This window comes from Leptopilina boulardi, unplaced genomic scaffold (assembly GCF_019393585.1).
Source record: "Leptopilina boulardi isolate dan_hultmark-lab unplaced genomic scaffold, ZJU_Lbou_2.1 LbouV2_249, whole genome shotgun sequence".
NCBI classification, from domain to species: domain Eukaryota; kingdom Metazoa; phylum Arthropoda; class Insecta; order Hymenoptera; family Figitidae; genus Leptopilina; species Leptopilina boulardi.
The window spans coordinates 467,305-480,041 of NW_026137806.1; the positions used below are offsets into that span (position 1 = coordinate 467,305).

General features: G+C 23.6%; 1 protein-coding gene across 15 annotated transcripts in view; it reads right to left on the bottom strand.

Annotated features, from left to right (window-relative positions):
- LOC127280707 (potassium channel subfamily T member 2) overlaps window positions 1-12,737 on the bottom strand; it is a 143,095-nt gene that overhangs the window by 34,632 nt on the left and 95,726 nt on the right. For all 15 annotated transcript variants that reach the window (XM_051303905.1, XM_051303912.1, XM_051303906.1 and 12 more), the window contains 5 exons: window positions 12,229-12,328; window positions 11,591-11,789; window positions 6,740-6,814; window positions 3,394-3,477; window positions 3,013-3,107 (listed from right to left, as the gene is read on the bottom strand). In XM_051303905.1, the coding sequence (XP_051159862.1) occupies window positions 3,013-3,107; window positions 3,394-3,477; window positions 6,740-6,814; window positions 11,591-11,789; window positions 12,229-12,328 (553 nt within the window). The remainder of the gene's footprint in view (window positions 1-3,012; window positions 3,108-3,393; window positions 3,478-6,739; window positions 6,815-11,590; window positions 11,790-12,228; window positions 12,329-12,737) is intronic.

Here is a 12,737-nt window from a genome sequence, read left to right on the forward strand (position 1 = left end):
TATTGAAGTGGAAAAGAGTTAAAAGTCAACCTTTTGATGTATGAATTAATAAAAAAAAAAATTTTTTTTTTTTTAAATTTGTTGCGACTCTTGATATTTGAATGTTACACTGACTGAATCCAACGTTTTAAAATCAGGATTATTCAGAGAAAATGTATATATATATATATATACAAACATCGATGATACCAAGCCCCTTGAGTTCACTTCACGGTGACTGACTTCCAATTGGAAAGATGCAGATTTTATTTTCAATTCAAAAAAGGTTCACCTTTCCGTAATAGTAGAAATCCTTAGAAAACCCTCCTTGGAATATATCAAATCAAATCTCAGCTAACCTTTTATAATTGGACACATCCTTTCAAAAGAATTTAATATTCTAATGTTTTCTAATTTTTCTAGAAACTCTTTTTATTTTAATATCAATTATACATTTTTATTCTCCTAAATGAAAAAAAAAAAAAGAAAGTTGCGCTACTATTTTTTTTTATTTTAGTATTTTAATAATAAATCGATGATGAATTTTAGTAGTAGAAAAAAATAACTAGAGATAAATTATTTTTTAGCCAAGTAGAAAAAAAACTTGATTTAAAGATGAAATGAAATTATTTTACAAAATTAGAAAAAAACACGATTTAGTCAGACATATGAGAAAATTAGAATTTTTAAGTAGAAAAGTCTTTTGTAGTCAGACATTTTTACTTAGGTAGAAAAAAATTTAATTTGAAGGGAAAATTGAAATATTTCTCTAAGTAGAAAAAACACGATTTAGTCAGACATGAGAAAATTAGAATTTAAAAGTAGAGATTTTTAAATAGAAAATTTTTTTACTTGAATAGAGAAACTTGATTTAGTTAGATATAAAAAATTATGAAATTTTTTTGATTTTCAGTAGATAAAACTCTCTCACTTAGTCAGACAGGAGGTATAATTTAAATGATGTAATAAAAGTTGGTCTTACCCTAAATAGAAAAAAGGACAAATTATTAAAAAAGCATTATCTTACCAATAACCCATAAAAAATCGTTTATTACTTTTTTGTGTTGGAGAAAAAAAATAGTTGAGCATATATAATTGCCATTAATGTCCACATATTGAACGATTTTTTTTTTTTTTTTTTAATAATTAACTAGAATAAATAACGAGCATTTGGATTTCAATCGTGTTTATAAATAAGTATTTGTAATTCGAAAAAAAAAAATTATTTTCCAATTATTAGAAAAAGTATAATATATTTTTTCTGAAAAAAGTATTTCTTCTTTGTTATTTTAGCTGGATAAAGAAATAAATATGTTTTTATTTAAAACATTTTTCGATGGAAATTTTCATTTTATTAATTTTGAAATTTAAAATATAAGAAAAAATTGTGAGAAATAAATATATATATAAAAAATTACAATTTTGTTTCTAGGAAGAATGAATTGTCAAGGGGGAAAAAAAATTGAAATTTATATAAATCGTATAATAGGTAACTTAAAGAAACGATGTCAAAAAGATTGTGATATAAAATACAGATATACGAGACAAGAACCAAAGTGGTAGTCGCTATAAACTGATTATATAAATTATATCTTTCTTAGGAAACAATTTTTCATGGATTCTTTTAAGAAAATATTCATTTTTTACTTTTATCAATCTTTAAATCTCTCTGAAGACTCTTTAACCTGTCTTCATGAGATTTTCAAAATTACCCTTTTTCTCCTTTTACCAAACGAATAAAAAATATATATTTAAATAATTTTGTCTATGTTTTATATATATATATATATATATATATATATACACAGAAAATTAAAAGGCATTAAAATAAGCTGCAACGGTTTTTATTTTAATTCAATTTTGCTTATTTTAATCCATTTTGGTATTAAAATAAGTAAAATTGGATTATAATAATAAGCGTTGCAGCTTATTTTAATGCCTTTTAATTTTCTGTGTATATATTTTAAAATATAAAATTTTTAATTATTAAAATATATTTTAATTATATAATAAATTATATCAAAAAATGTGAGTTTTAAAAAAAAAATGATTATTATTTTGGTTAAAATGTTTAAAATTTTGTTCTTATTTTTGAAAATTTGCTCCTTACTCTCTAAATCTGAATTAGTAAAAATGTTTACTAATTTAAATTAGTGACTCACTTTTTGCTTTATAATTAGTTAAATTTTACTAATTATTAGTTAAAGTTACTAATGATTAGTAAAATTTTACTAATTCAGAAGCAAAAAGTGACTTACTAATTCAAATTAGTAAACTTTTTTACTAATTCAGATTTAGAAAGTTTTTTTACACAAGATATATAATTGTGTTAATAATTTTTTTGAATGAAATAATTCTTAAACCTAAAGGAGAAGGGGGGGGGGGGTATGAATTTATCCGGAAATTGAAGGATGCGGCCACATATGGTGAATATCTAGCAATAACATATGAAATAGATATTGATCGCTTTCACCTGCTGGTCAGACAAATATAAACTTTCAAAACAGCGTTGGGGGCATTTATTTGAAAGTTTGTTGAATGCAATATTGTGCATTCTGGTGCCGTGGGTCGCAGATATACAATCTATTCGGCAGTTGAAGCTTGTGCTTAAACGTTTACTCGACCCCAACAAAGAGAGAGAGAGAGAGAGAGCTTTTGTCGAAACAACGAACATAAATGTGTAACAACCATGCACCAAACTATAACTTCAGGGTGTCGCACATTCTGAAATTCACACAATAAACTAGTTTTGCTTGACTGTGAAATTAAAAAAAAAAAAAAAAAGAAAGAAAAAAAATACAATATCACTTTTTAATTATTTCACGTATGTATATATATATATATATTGTCAACGATAAAATAATAAACATTTTATAATATTAATAGCAGGAGTTTTGCATTCAATGTAGATATATATATATATGTAAAATATATTCTTTTTAAAATTAGAAGATAATTTATTTTCTAATTTATATAAAAAAAAAAAATTATTTTTTAAACAAAATAAAAGAAATTTATTTATTTTGAACATACCTGGTGAAAACAAGGCACAATAACGTGGCGCTAAGAATCATTAGCTGTTGACTTAGAGCTGACTGAGATTTTTGCATTGCTCGATGTAAATCGTTCTAAAACATTAAAAAAAAAATTTTCTTATAAATCTATTTAATAACATATATTTATATAAATAATAATAAGTAGAAAAAAACTAGTTTTAGTCAGACATTAAATAATACAAAATATGAAATAATAATAATAGTAATAAACAAATTATAATAATAATAATAAAAGTAATGATAGTATTAATATAATAATAATAAGAGGAAGAAGTAAAATATTAATTTTATGTTTATTTAAAGTTATTGAAAGAAAGAATTTTCCATACAATAAAAATTAATTTTTAATTGTACTTACGAACATATTTTCCAATGAATGTTTCGCCAGCCAACAATTCAGAAAAACTGGTATAAAGAGATTTCTCATTGGTGGATACAGTAACTAAAAATGAAATTTTTTTTTTTTCAATTTTTAAAATATATAACAAAAAAATTAAAAATTATTTCATATTATCACAGAAAATTAAAAGGCATTAAAATAAGCTGCAACGCTTCTTATTTTAATCCAATTTTGCTTATTTTAATCCATTTTGGTATTAAAATAAGCTGCAACGCTTATTATTTTAATACAATTTTTCTTATTTTAATACCAAAATGGATTAAAATAAACAAAATTGGATTAAAATAAGAAGCGTTGCAGCTGATTTTAATGCCTTTTAATTTTCTGTGTGGTTATAACAATATGTGTTATTGTTTCTATATAAAGATTTTCATTAGATAGAAAAAGAATAAAATTTTTGTGTGCATATATATTTTCGGAATTTTCTAAATCTAAAGCGTTAAAATCAGAATGGATAACAATGAGTTATATTTTCTTTTTTTTGCCTCAAATAGACTGTAAGTTACTATGAATAAACTCGAAAGTTCATATATATAAGTTCATATATATATATATATATATATATATATAAAAGACAAGAAAAGTTAAGAACAATGCAAAGTCGAGCATTCACCTTGAAGAGCTTATTTATTTCAATCTCTAGGTTATAGATACTATTTATAACTATTTCAACTATATATATATATATGTTAAAAATATAAAATATTTAACACTTAATTTCTGAAGATTGCACTCGAAAAAGTTAAAAATAAATTACAATAAACTTCAACCTTGTTGAGGACAAGAACTATGACAAGGTTTTTATATATATTCTTTAGTTAACACACTTATATAAATCATTAATAAAATAAATTATTATTTATAATTTTGAATAATAATAATTACATATTATTAATGTAATATATAAACGGTAAAAATTGAAAAAAAAAATTTTTTAATAATAAAAGAAGTGAAAATAAATAAAGAATAAAATTAATAATTGAAAAACACACACATATATATATATATATATATATATATATATTTTTTTTGTTAAAAGTTGTGAAAATTTTTCTGGAATATATTATGGTAAACGATGTATATGTCTAATATATTTGTAATCCATTCAGATATTGACGGGGTAAACATTCCACGTAAATTTATTCCAATTGAAGTTTGCTCATTGTGCCTGAATTTGAGCATCAAAGGACAAAATAGTAAATATTTCAATTCTACTATATATGTATATATTTACATGGTGGCATTTCAAATTTTTCCAAATGTTTCCTTTTATACAAAAAAATGTGCGCCATCCTTGTTCAAAAATATTTATAGAGAAATTTTTGTTGCATTTTACTTATACAATGAGCGGCAACAATTTAAGAAACCAAAAATATTTATATATACACTCAGAGAAATGGTATATTTGTCTCCGAGCCTACTAACTCATTTATTTGTTGCAAATATATTTCATTTCATTGAAATAAAAAATTTATTTGAGGCAAAGAAAAATTTATTTCTGACAAATAAAACTTTTATTTACGCCAAATAAATAAGTTAGTAGGCTCTGAGACAAATATACGTTTATTTAACTCAAATATATTTTATTTGGTTCAAATAAATCATTTCTCTGGTACAATTTTTTTTAATTTTTTATATAAACAGTTAAAAATCAATTATACACAGTTTTCTGAGGCTCTCAAATTGAGACTGAAAAAAAAAAATTTATTTGATTCAAATACCGATATATTTGGTTATTATCAAATAAATATTTACTTGAATCAAATATTTCTTATTTGAATCAAATAAATTGTATTTGCTTCAAATACTGAAATATTTGATTCAAATATTATATATTTGATTCAAGTAAATATTTATTTGATATTAACCAAATACATTGGTATTTGAATCAAATAAATTTTTTTTCAGTGTATCCTCAGAAAAACTGTGTAATTTTAAATAATTTTAATTTACTTTTTTTATTTAGTTATTATTAATATTTTTTATTTATTTTTTTCTTTTTAGTTTTTCTTTATTTATTTTTTTTATTAATTTTTTTGTTTAGTTTTCTTATTTTACTTTTTATTTAGTTTTTTTATATTTACTTTTTTATTTAGTTTTTTGTTTAGTTTTCTTATTTGACTTTTTATTTAGTTTTTTATTTAGTTTTTTGTTTAGTTTTTTTATATTTAGTTTTTTTGTTTAGTTTTTTCATTATTTTTTTTCTCCATTTAGTTTCTTTATATTTCTTTAATTTTACCTTTAAGTATTAATGAAAAATATTTAAAAAAATATGGCAAATTTTGAAACAAATTGAAATTTTTTTTAAACAATTTTTCCAGGATGCTTTGATATTTTACACTTGCTATTTTTTTATTTTTCTTTGTCAGTTGCACTGTTGAATTGACATTAATAGCTATCTGGTTAAATTATTATGCGACGCAACAAAGCCATCAAGTTTTACAGGATTTACGACTATGCGTGCATATTACGAAGCTGCGTTGACAAACTAATGAGGTTAAGCTAATTAAATTACTTTGGATAATACACTCAGTGTATATATTTAATGCGTTATATCGTTTTGCTTTCCTTCAATGAAATAAATGGCTTTATTTTGAATAAACCGTATATACATATCAGTGCTGAGAATAAACATTAAAGAATATTAATGCCGTCCTTTTGTTTTATTCAAAGTATATACATTAAAACCGAGCTGAATATAAAAATTATTTTAATAAAACAAAATCTCATTAATAATCCATAAATTATAATCTAAACTTAATTTATTGTTTTGTAATGAATTTTTTTTTTTAAAAAAAAAAGCTTTAAACTCAGCTTTTTTGCGATATTGAAAATGTTGTTTCACTTTTTTTTTCAAAGTTTTTACCGACACATTTTGTTGAATAATAGAAGGATTCCTTTCGCTGAAGATTGTTTTAACTTCAAAACTTGGTAGGATTGCAAATATAGGAAAACTTTTTTTTTCTCATTTTTTTTTTTTTTCTAAGAAGATTGTTTGATTATCAAAGTCAGTTTTCAAAGGGCGAGATAAATAAGGAGAATAAAAATTCACGCATCTTGAAAAGTTCAAATAAAGTTTATTTCGAGCAGAGAATTATTAAAAGTTAATATAAAGTTTCATGGATATTATATAATAAAGGAAAAATTTTTTGTAATTGATAAATTATTATTAACGGCCAAAGACAATTATAATTTAGATATTTTAAAAACAAAATTATCATTTTCTCTCATATGAAAATTTTTATTTCAATTTTAAATGTGTTGTGTATATGTATATTTAAAAATTAAAATTAAATTTACTCACTGTAACAGTAAAAGGAATCGTTGTGACTAATTCCAGAATGAAATGGAAAGACATAAGTTGCTGCCAGATGTTCCCCTGTGGACATTAAAAAAGACAATTTGACATACGTGAAGTTAAAAATAGGATTTGAAAAAAAAAATTTAATTTTTTTTCTAAGATGTCAAAATTCAAAATGAAAATTATTAATTATGTTCTCTATTTTTTTTTTTTTTAAATAAAAATTCACCTCAGACAATTTTTGTTTTCTTTATTTTTCGATCTCTTGAATTATATATTTAGTTTCACGGTAATTAAATACAGAAAATTATATGTTTATTTAGAGAGCTTTAAATATAATTAATTCCTTGAAAACTAAATTTCGACTTCTCTGTGCGGTATTTGCAGAAAAAGGATTGCATAATTTCTTTTTTTTTCTGTTCAATAGAGGAAATCAATTTTCTTCTTTTTTTTTTTGGGGGGGGGGGGGGAGAAATTTAAATTTCTCTCTATACTTTTTTTTTCATCTCTATTAACATTTCATTCAGAGAGACTAATTTTTTTTTTCTCTACTTCTTTTTCTTTCTCGCACAGCCAATAGAATTATTCTTGAATAGTTGTTTCAAGCTCACGATTGATCTGAATAAATGTGAATGTGAATTCCAAGATTTACATCCGTTTGCATCTTTACACGCGAGACTCTGTTTTGCGATGCATATCCTGATTGCGACTTAGGAAAACGTCATCTTTCTCTCTCTCTCTCTCTCTCTCTCTCTCTCTTCATTCATTAATTTTAATGAGGAACCTTCTGCTTTGATGCTACCTCGAAATTATACTCGAAATAATATTCTAAATTTGATATTAAAATTGAATATATTTTTTTAAAAAATATACCAATAATTGTTTTTCATTTTTTTTTAAATTTTTCTTTATTTTAAAATTTTTTTATTCAAGAATTTTAGACCCTCGTTCATTATCGATTATTTTATTTAAATAATCCAGATAATTATAATGCCTTTATCAAAATTCACAAAGTGGAATATTAAAAAAAAACAAATATTGATTAAACTGTCAGTCTATTATTCAAGTGAAAATATATATATATTAAACTCAAAAAAGTAGTAAGTAACGAAATTGGGACAGTTGTGAGTTTAATAAACTCTTTAATAATAAATGCCGTTTGGAATATTTTATAAGTTTCATTCAATTGATGAAAATTTGAATTTCCAGGCGTTTAATTAAAAATATTTCATTGTCTCTTTCTTTTTTCTTTCAAATCAATTGTTAAACTTGTTTATTGTTTGTCAGTAGCAGATGAATATGTCTATTTCAATGGCAGTACAATTTAAACCTAAATTTGTTATTTAGATTCTTTATTTCGTTTTTTAATTTTTTTTTTTTAATTTAGTTTTTTGTTTATAGTTTTCTTATTTTGTTTTTTATTTAGTTTCTTAATTTATTATTTAGTGTTTTCGTTAAAAATCAATGAAAATTTTCTTTATATCAAAATGTATAATGAAATTATTATATTAAATTGATGATATAAAAAGAATGAAATGTCAAAGAAAAAACTTTTAACTTTCTTTGTTGATATATATATATATATATATATATAAGTCAAACATTTAAAATGAGAAAAGTTTCTATTCAAATATATTCGATCATTGAAGAAAACGTTGCGTGCGTCTTTTTTTAAGAAATGAACAAACAATGAATTTTTTGCTAACAAATAATTTATCTCTCATTATTTATTCGTATTTGTTTGCTTTGTGAATAAAAATTAATTCTCTACTTTTTATAATTTAAAAATCGATAATTATTTTTATAGTTTATTTATTTTTTTTATTCTTAAGAAGATTGTAAAAAAATATTTTCACATTTTTCGTTGTCATATATATATATATATATTTATATTTGCATATGCATACTACATATTTACATAGAAAGCTTTAACGACTTTGCGAATAAATGTGAGTTTTAACAACAAAATTACGCGCATAAGTTTTGTGAAATAATTTTCTTTATCATTTACATAACAATAAAATTTTTTTTTAAAGAGTGTTTTTAAGAGATAATAGATTCTAGAAAAATCGCGTAACATATATTATTTATTTTTTAAAATATATCCTTGAGTTGTGAGCTCGAGGCTTGAATTCATATGTTCTGTATATGTGAATAAAAGAAAGTTTTCGTTTTTCCATTCTTGAAATCTGTCGCCTAAAGGAATGCTGACGAAAGGAGAGAGTTTGCATGTGCCATTCCATATACTGAAAAATATGAGCCCCATTGTGCCTTGGAGGCAACATTTTTCAGTAAAAACCGACCCAACTTAAAAAAATAGAAAGAAAAAAAAAAAAAAAACTTGAATAAAAAAAATTCACCCGCGTCTAATCAAAGAAAAGGAAAAATTCTCCCCCCCGAGTGCAAATAGAAGGTGGAGACTGACTGCTGCAGAAAGATAACCGGATTATTTTCAGCTTTAACTCTTTTTTTTTCGTTATCATATTATTAATACCTTGGCAATTTTATGTTAGTCATACAATTCATATTCTAATTTAAAATTGACATTTTTTTTTTCAGGAATTTTCCAAAGTTGAATTAATTTTAAATATTTGATTAAAATTTTTGATTTGAAAATATAATTTTTATTATTTATTTCATGATAAAAATTTTTTTTTTTATATAAAATTATAAATTTGAAAAATAAATGAAGGTTCTTTTTTTTTTTTTTTGCTAAAAAATTGAATAGAATTTTAAAGAGAGATAATAAATCAAATGTAGGTGACAGGACAAAGATGAAGTTTCTGTGTTTTAGTGAAAATTTTTGTTACAATATGTGACACTAATGTTCTTTTCCAGAGTTGATATAACAATATTAATGAAATTATACTTTGAGAAATTGGATCAAATATACGATTAAAGAAAACTTTTACCAGAAATATTTAGTTTTGCGTTTTTTTTTTTCACATTTTCTTTTGCTATATTTCTCCATTTGTTGACTTAAAAATAGAAAAATACTCGCAATTGAGGCCTCAAATATTTTCCAGCTAAATTCTTCCGCTTGAAGTTTATACAGGAAATCCTTCTGCAGTTTTGCTTTATATATCGGCTTTGAGTTTTTTTTTTTTTTTTTTTACGAAAAGTTTTATAAAAACAGAAACAGGTTTTCTACAAATTACAAAAAAAAAAAATAATTTTTGTTTTCAAAAAAAGATAAAAGAAATAAAAAATTGATAAAATATTTAAGGATATATATATATATTTTTTTTTTTTTTTTGAATAAAACGACAAATTATTTACAATATGGAGATTTATGATGAAATCGAGTAAGAAAAGGTAAATATAAAAATAAAAAAAGTTCATCTGATTTAGAAGAGGAGTTGCAGTCGAGAAGAGATTTTGAGAACATTCGTCTCTGGAGTGTCCGCGAGAAAAGATTTCCAATGTACTCCCCCGTGTAAACATATTTGTCGAAAGTTTCCTTTCGAAAAGAAAAAAAAAATAAATAAAAAGAAGAAGAAGAAGAAGAAGAAGACAAAATATCTAACTCTCGAGAAAAGAAATCGCGAAATGCGAGACGATATCTTCTGCTGTATTTATTTTCCTGTCGTTCGCAATTCAGAGAAAGAGAGAGAGAGAGAGAGAGAGAGAGAAAGAGAGACTTTTACGAGGCGTAATATCAAATTTCATGAAAATAAACGTTTGAAGGACTTTAGTTTTACTCTTGAGATTATTGACCGGAAATAGTATTTCTCTCTCTCTATATATATATATATATATATATATATATATATATATATATATATATATATAAGCAGCAGAGTCGATTTTAAAGTTGTGTCACACTAAAACTTTTTAGATTTACTCTGAATTCACTGCTATTTCAGAACAATATATCTAGAAATGTATATATTTATAGGCATTCAAAAGAGATGAAGAAGTTTAAATTTTTTTTACTCTTTTTTTTTTAGTGGCTTTAAAATTGAACATCTATTTCTAATAATTATAATCGGTGTTTTCAATTGCATAAATTCAACACAGCCATTGCATAAAAATAAAAAAAAAAAAAAAAAGAAAAAAAATTAGAAAATATTTTTTTTAGAAAAACTTTAAATAATTTATTTAACTAGAAATTTTTTTTACCGTGTCTGACTAAAACATATATTTTTTCTATACTTAAAATTAAATTTTAAAATATTTAAATTATTCGGAAAAAAAGTAATTTTTTCTATTTGAGAATAGCAAAATTCTTTATTTGATATTTCCCACTTATAAATTGCGCATCTATAATATGTCTGACTAAAACAGATTTTTCTACTTAAATTGTTTTATACTTTTAATGTAAAAAGAAAATATTTTATTAAGATTGCTCATAAAGTGTAAAATAAAATATTTATAATTTATTATTGTTTATTTTTGTCTATATATGATTATATTAAAAATTTGTTACTTTATATATTTAAAATTCTGAATATATACTAAAAAATGAAAGCGTTTTGAATTCTATATTTTTTCAATATTATAATATGATTTTTTTTTTCTACATGATTAGAATTTTTTCTCATTTTATGTCTGACTGAATCAAATGTTTCTACTTGAGTGAATTTTCTTATATGGCAAATAATGTAGAGTGTCAGATATTGTTCTATATATTTATTTATCTAAAAAGTGGTGGTTTAAAATTTAAACGACACAAGATATTGAATTTTTTTTTTTTTTTTTGAATTTTGTATAAAAATTAAAAAAGAAAAATAAAAAGAAATAGAGGAAGAAAAGAAAAAAAAATGATTTTGATGTTTAGGAATTGAGAGAGAGAAGGAGAATAATTGTGGAATATATATATATATATATATACATATAAATAAATAAATGTACCTTGTATCCCAGATAAGCGAGTAGCAAAGTCTCTGTCAGTGATATTATCGCGAGAATCACCTGAACGATCCACAATTCCAGGGGTCTTCTCACCCACAGGATTGCATCCCAGTTGATGGTTGGATTGTCTTGAAACTCTTCTCCCGTGAGATGTCTCGACACAAGAAACTCGCTCTTGTTGCCGGCAGTGCAGCCGTAACTGCGGGAAAAAAAATGCAAGATGACATATATATATACATATAGTCAGAGGATATTTGAAGCTAAAAAAAAAAAAAAAAAAAAAAGATGAAAAAATCCTTCACTCAGTGGAGTAATATTGGTGCTTCTTTTCCTCCCTTGGCGTTTTGCCCATAAAAACAAATTGCCTCCTGTCAAATCTCACTTTTCCTCCCGACAATGTAACGATGATTAGCTTCATGGATCTCTCTCTCTATATCTACTATTTTTGCCACTATACACTTTTTTTTCTTCCTTCTTAGTTGAAGATTTTTCAAAAGGTTTATTAAATCCCATAAAAATAAGTAACTCGAAAAAAAATCTTCTCGTAAAGAGGGACTTTCTTTTTTCAATTATTGTACTTTTTTTCAATTTTTAATAGAAATAATTAAAAAAAATATATATATATATCAATTACTTACCATGCGGCGAATGTTGGATCGTTGTCGGTGACAACTCGAAAAATATACAGGAAGCATGTTAATAGTTTAAAAAAAAGGTTGGCTAATCGTATCCTTAGACCTGAAACAATAAAAGAGTAACTAAATTAATTAAATTATTAATTAACAATCACTTTTTCTAAAAAATATTTTTTAATTCCTTTTCTTTAAATTCTTTTTTAATGAAATCATTTTTCAAAAAATTTTACGCACAATAGGGACTACTAGGAACTACTAGGAACTACTTGGGTTTAGTAGGTAACTACTAAGAACTAGTAGAGTCTACAAGAAAAACTAGAGGCTACTAAGTACTACTAGGGACTACAAGGAACAAAGTAGGGAACAATAGGTAACTTCTAGATACTACTAGGAATTACTAGGGCCTACTAGGAATTACTAGGTCCCACTAGGAATTACAAGGGCCTACTAGGAACAACTAGGGATTACTGGGGACTACTAGGAAAAATTAGGGACTATTTAGGACTAGTAGA